We start from the raw sequence: 8,030 nt of genomic DNA, 5'->3' as shown, positions 1-8,030 counted from the left end.
TGTCCCCTTCATCAGCCATCCCTGATCCCATCCTCCCTCCCACATAGGCACCCACTCTCGTGTATTTAACATACGTCTTTCCAATCCACCATTCATGTGTTTATTTACATATATGTGTATCTGTGAAAAAAAATATATGGTATTGTTATGTGTTTTAATTTACATAAACAGTATTGTACTATAAATCTTGTTCTGTTTCTTTTTTCACTCAACATTCTGTTTTTGAGAGATCCAGCCATGTTGCCGTATGTAGATCTAATTCATTCTAGTGGTCATCTTATACACATATATCACATTTTCCTTACCCATTCCCCTGGAGATGGGGCTCTAGGTTGCTCCCAGTTCGCTACTACAACAAGGCTGCAATGGGTAGTTTCCTCCACTTCTCTTTAAGGACACCTCATTTAGAGGAGAGGAAGCTGAAGCTCAGAGAGTTACAAAGTGGAGGAATAAACCCCTGATTTGAATCTCTACCAGAGCCAGAACCCACCACCATGCCTCATCAGAGACCTGTCCGTCTGGCCCAAAAAATATTTTTTTTCCAAATACAATTAAATACCGTATATACTGAGGAAGGGAGGGGAAGAAGTATTGAGTACATGAAGAGAAAGACCTAGAAAAATCTAGCATACGGACTGAATCACATCATTTTAATGACGCATAGATGTTACCTTTTTTTTTTTTTTTTGCGTGATTATTTCTAGAGCCATTTTACAGAGATGGAAAACGCCACGTCAAAACCTGGCCTCAAATCAAAGTCCCTAGGTCTCCATTGAGGTCCCGGCTCGGGGTTAGAGCAACCTGAGCCCCCAGGGGTCTCATTGGAGCCTGCTGCCTGGCAAAAGCTGGGGGCAGGGACTGGAGACGAGGCAGATTTAAGAAGTGCGTAGTTAGTTGCGGCAGGGAAAAGGAGGGGAGGGGAGGGAAGCGGGGTGGGGGGGAGGGATGGATGAACGACAGCGAGGCTCTCCAATTTGATTTGAGCACGTCGTGCTCAGCGCCTGCCTTCATTTTTTGTTTTGATTTTCTTCGATCTTCAGAACCACTGGTAACATTGATTAATAAAATTACATCGGTTTCAGGGGTACGGTTTTATAATATATCTGTATAACGTATGGCGTTCACTACCACAAGCCCAGTCTCCTTCTATCACCATTTATTTCCCCCTCCCCCCTCCTCAGATTCAATAAAAAAAAAAAAAAAGAACCACTGGTACTTTTCCCATTGGACAAAACGTTGAAAGGGAGAGGGAAAGGGGTTTCTTCCCGAGGCTTTTCTCTCAGCCAATTGCCCCTCAGCTTTCTCTCCGGTCGCGCGGGGGCGGCAGCCCAATGATTGGCCGAGCTGAGGGCAGCCAATGGGAACGCGGCGAGGTGGGGTGTTGGCAAGCAGATTGCGTGAGAGCGGGCCGTGGTCTCGCGAACGCCAGCGCCGCCTCGGCAGCGGGCAGCCAATGGCGAGGCAGAACAGGCCCCTGACGTCAGGGAGGGGCGGGACCTGAGCGCTTGGCGCGGAGGGAATAGGACGTGCGTCGTGGGAGGGAGCGCAGAGCGGAGCTGCGAGCGGAGCTGGTGGCGTCCAGGCGCGGCCGCTCCGCCTCAGGTGTGACTGGAAGCAGCGGCCTGACTGAGAGGGAAGCGGTGAGCGCCGGTGCCCTGAGCGCGGTCACCATGGACCGCCCTGACGAGGGGCCTCCTGCCAAGGCCCGCCGCCTCAGCAGCTCCGAGCCCTCTCAGGATGACGCGCCGCCGCCGCCGCCACCTCCGCCGCCGCCGCCGCTCATGCGACTGCCCCTGCCTCCGCCGGAGCAGCGCCCTAGGCTCCGGGAGGAAACGGAGGCGGCACAGGTGCTGGCTGACATGAGGGGGGTGGGATTGGGCCCCACTCTGCCCCCGCCGCCCCCCTATGTCATTCTGGAGGAGGGGGGAGTGCGCGCGTACTTCACCCTGGGCGCCGGGTGTTCCTATTGGGATCCGGATTTCGAGTCTGGGTACGGGGAGGCGCCCCCTCCCTCAGAGAACCTGGAAACGTTCTCTCCTGAGGAGGTGGCGGGGGGAAGCCTGGAAATTGATATTCAGGTTACGGAGCCCGAGCCCGAGCCTGAGCCGGAGCCCGAACCCGAGCCCAGCGGCTTTAGTGGGGAGGCCATCGATACCTGTGGCTTAGGGGTACAGGAGTACCAGGTGTTAGCCGGCCTCCAGGGGAAGGAAGAGGCCATTATTATAGTGGAGGATGATGAGGAGGAGGTGAAGGAGAATGTGAGGAAAAAGAGGAGGAGGAGGAGGAGGAAGCAGAGGAAGGTGAAGAAGCCAAGCAAAGAGATAAATCCCGAGAAGATCCAGTACGTCCTGCAGGCACTGGAAAGCATTCAGCTAGACCTGGAGGCGGTGAACATTAAGGCAGGCAAGGCCTTCCTCCGTCTCAAGCGCAAGTTCATCCAGATGCGGAGACCCTACCTGGAGCGCAGAGACCTTATCATCCAGCACATCCCAGGCTTCTGGGTCAAAGCAGTATCCTTGATACCTAAACCCATGGGCTACAGGCCCATGACAGAAAGGGGGGAGGTGGGGAGGGGGAGGGAGACGGGGTGAAAGTGTGGGGGCGGGCCTCTATTGAAAGAATGACTACGTGTGGTGGAGGAGGGACGGAAGGAGGGGGGCGAGACATCAGCGAAGCTGGATTGGAGATGGGGAGGGGGGGCGAGGGCGGGGGCGGGAGGAGGAGGAGCCACACAACATACAAACTGAATCACAGATGGGAAAGGGTGAAGAAGCACGTAACATAAATGGATCATACATATGTAATACTTTAAAAAAATAATTAAAAAATAGAGAGAGATGGATCACAGGCAGTGAAAAGGGGTGGGTAGTAGAGGGGCACATAGCAGGAAAATTGGACCATAGATGGTGAAGAGAGGAGGGAGGGGCACACAGAAAATAAACGGACTCTGAGACAGTAATGGGCACCATAATGGGGAAATTGCCCAGAATGGGTGCCTAACTCACACATGGCTCTCCAGGCCTGGGTGTCTGCTTAGATGCTATGGAGAGCCTAATCCTGGCTGGAGGAAAGGGGGCTAGAAAGGGACTGGAGCTCCTAAAGGATCAGGAGAAGCAATACCTAGGAATGGATATCAAGGAGTTAAATGAAGGAAAGGGGAGTAAAAAAAATCCCATTCACTACTGGTGATAACCCCATCTCTGGGGGACACACATATAGACATGCAACATGTTAGGAACACATGGATTTAACATACTAACAGAATTACATAGCTACAGATCCTTGACACTCCCATACAAAGTATTCATGATCACAGACCCTCAGTACCCAGTTTAATTTGGACAGAACCCCTCACATCTAGACACATAACATCATGTGAATAAAGACCCATAACAACCAGATATAGCATTACTTGGACATGGGCCTTCAGCCCCCTGACACACAATGTTTTGTGAACACAAGCCCTCAGCATCCAGAGACACATCACATGGACATAGACCCTCAGCACCCAGACACAACAAGTAAGAACCATGGCAAGGCCACCTAATACAGAGGTTTTACAAAGCATAAACACGAGCTCTCACCACATAGTATCATGGAAATAAAGTACCCACTTGTTCCACACATATCAAATGCACACAGAAAAATTTCTGCTCCAGCTTCTCTTTTGCTTCGCCCTGCCTGACCTGACTTGCCTGGCCTTCCCTCCCTCCTCTCAAAGAGTAGTCACTCCTTAACCTAAACCGCTCCCTCCCGCAGTTCCTCAACCACCCCAAAATTTCAGTCTTGATCAGTCAACGCGATGAAGACATCTTCCGCTACTTGACCAATCTGCAGGTCAGGCCAAAGATGTTTTTACTAAGACCAGTCAAGGAATCTGGTCCTCCTTGAAGGTGAGGCGGGGGGTGGGGGGGTGGTGATTCCATCATTACCCCCACCCTGAGCAGGTACAGGACCTCAGACATATCTCCATGGGCTACAAAATGAAGCTGTACTTCCAGACAAACCCCTATTTCACAAATATGGTGATTGTCAAGGAGTTCCAGTGCAACCGATCAGGTAAGAGACAGTCCCCAGGGCAAATCCATGGGACCCGCAACTACCCTTGCCCAGTGCCTTCTCCACAGCCTCCTTTTTCCCCAGGCCGGCTGGTGTCTCACTCCACCCCAATCCGCTGGCACCGGGGCCAGGAACCCCAAGCTTACAAGGAAAGAAACCAGGACACCAACTACAGCTTCTTCAGCTGGTTCTCGAATCACAGCCTTCCAGAGGCCGACAGGATTGCTGAGGTGGAGTCCCTCCTGGGAAGGCCTTGCTGGGCTTGCCTCTAAGTGCCTGAAGTAGATTCTGGGGCTTCATAGCTCTGTTTTCTCCTTTCTCCCCTCTCTTTCAACAGATTATCAAGAATGACCTCTGGGTCAACCCTGTGCGCTACTACATGATGGGAGAAGGCGGCTACAGAGCAAAAAGAAAGAAGCAAGAAAAGAAAGAAAGGTGATGGGGGGGGGGGGTTAGAGACTGAGAGGTGATGTTTTAGTGTCACACAGGGTTTATAAAGCCAAAAGGGACCTTTAAGACAATTCAGTCCAATATGTTTTACAAGTGGTGAATGATGCCCAGAAATGGGGTGTGATTGGCCTTAGGTTATACAGTCAGGGGCAGAAATGGGACTCTCCCCACCCTAGCTTCGTCCCTGGGAGCCCTTGTAGCCTACTGCCTCCCCAGTTACTTCCCATCTTTCAGTGTCTTATCTTGTACCTCCCCCCAAACTTATATTCAACCAACAGGTTTTCCCACATTAAAAAGAGGGACAGATATGAGTTGGTGATCATGGATGACTTCGATGACTATCAACTGATGCAAGACATTATTGGCGAGACCTCAGACAGTGATTTTATCACTGACGACAATGAGACTGTTCACGACATCAAGATCTCTGACTTCATGGAGACCACCGACTGCTTCGAGACCTCGGACGAGATAACTGACTTCAGTGAGAGTTTCTGTGACAGTGAGAGCGTCTATGACTGTGAAAGCCCAGACCGCCACCTCACCACCGAAAACAATGACAGCGCTGATGAGCACACTTATGGTGGTGAGAACTCCAAAGGTGGCGGCTGTGGCAACAACCTCGACAGCAGCGACAGTGACTACGGAGACAATGAGACCAGCGATGATGAAGATAATGATGGCAACGAAGGTGACAATGAAGGCAGTGACGATGACGGCAATGAAGGTGACAACGAAGGCAGTGATGATGATGACAGAGACATTGATTACTATGAGAATGCCATTGAAGAGCCTGAGAAGGGTCAGCTTAACATCAACAACCTGGGCTACTATGAAGGTGAGATCGAGAACATCTTCGAAGAAGAATCATCAATGGAGGAAGAAGATGAGGAGGGCAGTGAGGAAGGTGAGCGGGACCCCCTCTTGTCCTCCCTCCTTTCTCTTTCCTCAGGGCAAAGCTGGCCAGGACCAGGGAATCGAGACATGAGCACAACCTGCTCTTGTGGTGAAAAGAAAAAAGCATCGGTGCAACTTGTAAAACAAAGCAAGGCCAGGAACATTTAACTTACCAATGTAACAAAACCAACGAAATACGTTTCAGTTCTAGCTGATGGGTAGATAGGTTGCAACAGCAAAATACAAAGGGGAGGGCAGGTATAGGAGAGAGTCGGTGGGAAATTAAGGACTGGCAGAGAGGGAGAGAGAGAAGAGAGAGAAATAAAGCAGCAAACACATTACAATTCAGTACACTCTGTACCCAGCCCTAGCCTTCTGGGAACTCCCAGTCCTGTTCGGGGAGCTGGGGGCAAAGTGAACATTATGCTCTGTGAGCCCAGAGGAGGTTGTGCTCTGTGAGCCCCAGAGGAGGGAACAGCTTAATTGTACCTCAAGAATGAGGAAGGGGAGAACTAGAAAAGGAACTGACACATTTGAATTGGAGGCTGCATTTGTCTTAAGGGGTGTTATGGGGCATTCTCAGTAAAAGGGATCACATGAACAAGGACCTGGAAGGGTGAAAATGCATATGTTGGGCACAGTTTCCCAAATTGTCTTCTGAGGACCCTTCACCAGTTCTGAAAGCTGCTTCTCACAAAAAGGTTCAATGGTTGCATATGTCGGGGAAAATACTGCATACATGAATATCTTCATGTAGTCACATGTACATTAACACCTTAAAGGCTCTGAGAAGTCCTGCTGTAAGAAACCTATTTAAACTTCGTGGAACGAAGCATTTTTCAAGCTTCTTGACCACAGAAGCCATTTTTTCTCATCAAAGAATGCCTTTTGAGAAATGAGTATGGGGTTTGAGGGAAAAGATGGTATTTCAGGTGACTCCCAGGTTTGGTTCTGGCCTCGAATGACTGGAGAATTGAGCCATTTCCTGGGAGGGAAAAGGACATGGTGGTGAGATTGATGGGATGCAGGGAGAAACACAGAGTTGGAAGGGTTATTGGACATAAGGCAGGCCTCTGGGGGAAGACCAAGCACTCCAGAGAATTTTTACCTCGAAGTCAAAAAGTTCCACTGAGGGCAGGGGACCAAGGAAGGAGGTATTGAGTGAGTGAGTACACTCAATCTCAACATTTGCAGCTTGACTAGGGAAATTGAGGGAGTTGCTGGCCCCATTCCCTCCCATCGGGTGACACCTGTTCTTTTGGAGAAGGAGAGGCAGTGCTCTCTGCCCAGCCCTAGGGTGGGAGCAGGGGTGGGGGGTTGGGCTGAAGAAGACAGACTGGGCCTGTTTGCAACAGACTATGGAGAAGGAGTGAGGGAGCTGCTGGGGATGAATAGGTTTATTCAGCTGAAGTCGCAACTCAGGAAGAGACACACATTGCTACATACAGGAGGAGGAGAAGCTGCTTTCAGATATGTATCCATTTTGATAGGACAGAGGCAAGGAGCCCACCCTACCTTCCCCCTCCCCGCCCTACACTTGGCTGCTTGCTCCAAGCAGAAGTGTTTGGCAAATGGTCCCTGGCCCCCAACCGCCCTAGTTAGGGGCTATGTTCCATTAGAATTGGCATGTACCTGCCCATCTAACCACCCTCCATTTTCCGTTTTTTTCCTATCTCCCCCCTGTGCTGCCAGAAGATGAGGACAGCGATGACGAGGAAGGAAGTGAGGAGGAAGAAGAGGAGGAGGAGGAAGGAATGGGCGAAGACTGGGAAGACTCTGACGTGGAGGAGGTGCTTCAGGTCCAGAACGCTTGGGCCAACCCCCGGAAGAGGGGCAAAACCGGATAAACAAATGTTTCACCCTTGCCCTTGTGGCTACTGCCTCTGTGTCCCTCTCCCTCTGTCCCATTTGCCCTCCCCCTCAGCTAGGGCCTTGAGGCTCCACATTGCACTTCTGGGGGGTGACCAAGTTCGTACACGGGTTTGAAGTTTATTTTTATGGTTTAGTAATCGCAGAGTTCTTATTTTGGGGGGAGGGAAAGGGGGACTCCCCCCTTCCTTTCGGCCCTCCTCCCTCGCAGGCTTCTGTGTGCTGCTACGTATTTATTGTGATGCCTTGGCCACGGCCCCTCTATCCCCCTCCTCGTGCTGTATGGAGTGAACACCCCTGATCCCAAAGCGGGGAGGGCTGCTGTGGCCTTGGGGTGGCTGCTGCCTCCCAGTTGTCCTAAGTCTCTTCCCCTCACTCTTCAACCTGCTGTGCCCGCTAGCCCGCATCGGTGTCTATGCAAGGCCGCTTTGCCATTGCGGTATTCCTGTCCCCCACCCCCAGAAGCCCTGCTCATTCCCTGTGAACCCTGGTAATCCTAATAAAGTTCTCAGCAAATTCAAAGTGCTGCTTTGAGTCTTTTGTTCCGCCCGGCGCCCAGTTCCCAGCAGCAGTCTCCCTTGCTATAGGCCCATCTACGCACTGGCCTGCAAGATGGTAGTTGCGAGTTGTTAGGGTGGGGGGATTTGGCGGGCAGGGGGTCGAGCTCTGCAGGACTGCAGATCTGTGGCGTCAGGCCAATGCGGACCATTCTGACCAATGGCAAGGCGAGGCTGAGGAAGCCCCTCCCTCTCCTG

General features: G+C 51.4%; 1 protein-coding gene across 2 annotated transcripts; it reads left to right on the top strand.

The window, feature by feature from the left end:
• The first annotated feature begins 1,521 nt into the window (after positions 1-1,521).
• Positions 1,522-7,790, top strand: TSPYL2 (TSPY like 2). 2 transcript variants are annotated; one of them, XM_079765055.1, is made up of 7 exons: positions 1,522-2,510; positions 3,760-3,837; positions 3,948-4,059; positions 4,144-4,289; positions 4,397-4,494; positions 4,788-5,416; positions 7,099-7,790. In XM_079765055.1, exons 1-7 carry the CDS (start codon positions 1,671-1,673, stop codon positions 7,251-7,253), a joined length of 2,058 nt encoding a protein of 685 aa, XP_079621181.1. In that variant the 5' UTR covers positions 1,522-1,670; the 3' UTR covers positions 7,254-7,790. The 2 variants fall into 2 exon arrangements, with proteins under 2 accessions (XP_079621181.1, XP_079621180.1); XM_079765054.1 differs by having other exon boundaries at positions 1,588-2,510; positions 7,102-7,790.
• The last annotated feature ends 240 nt before the right edge of the window (positions 7,791-8,030 follow it).

This window comes from Cnephaeus nilssonii (assembly GCF_951640355.1).
Source record: "Cnephaeus nilssonii genome assembly, chromosome: X".
Classification (NCBI taxonomy): Eukaryota; Metazoa; Chordata; class Mammalia; order Chiroptera; family Vespertilionidae; genus Cnephaeus; species Cnephaeus nilssonii.
Note: the sequence above shows the minus strand (reverse complement) of the source record. Positions and strands in the feature narration are given on the sequence as shown.

What these genes read in the sequence shown, in the direction of transcription:
- TSPYL2 (XM_079765055.1), top strand. Translation starts at nt 1,671, where the DNA reads ATGGACCGCCCTGACGAGGGGCCTCCTGCCAAGGCCCGCCGCCTCAGC. An exon ending in AGGCCGACAGGATTGCTGAG is followed by an intron (nt 4,290 to 4,396) that starts GTGGAGTCCCTC and finishes CTCTTTCAACAG; the next exon opens with ATTATCAAGAATGACCTCTG. An exon ending in TGAGGAGGGCAGTGAGGAAG is followed by an intron (nt 5,417 to 7,098) that starts GTGAGCGGGACC and finishes CTGTGCTGCCAG; the next exon opens with AAGATGAGGACAGCGATGAC.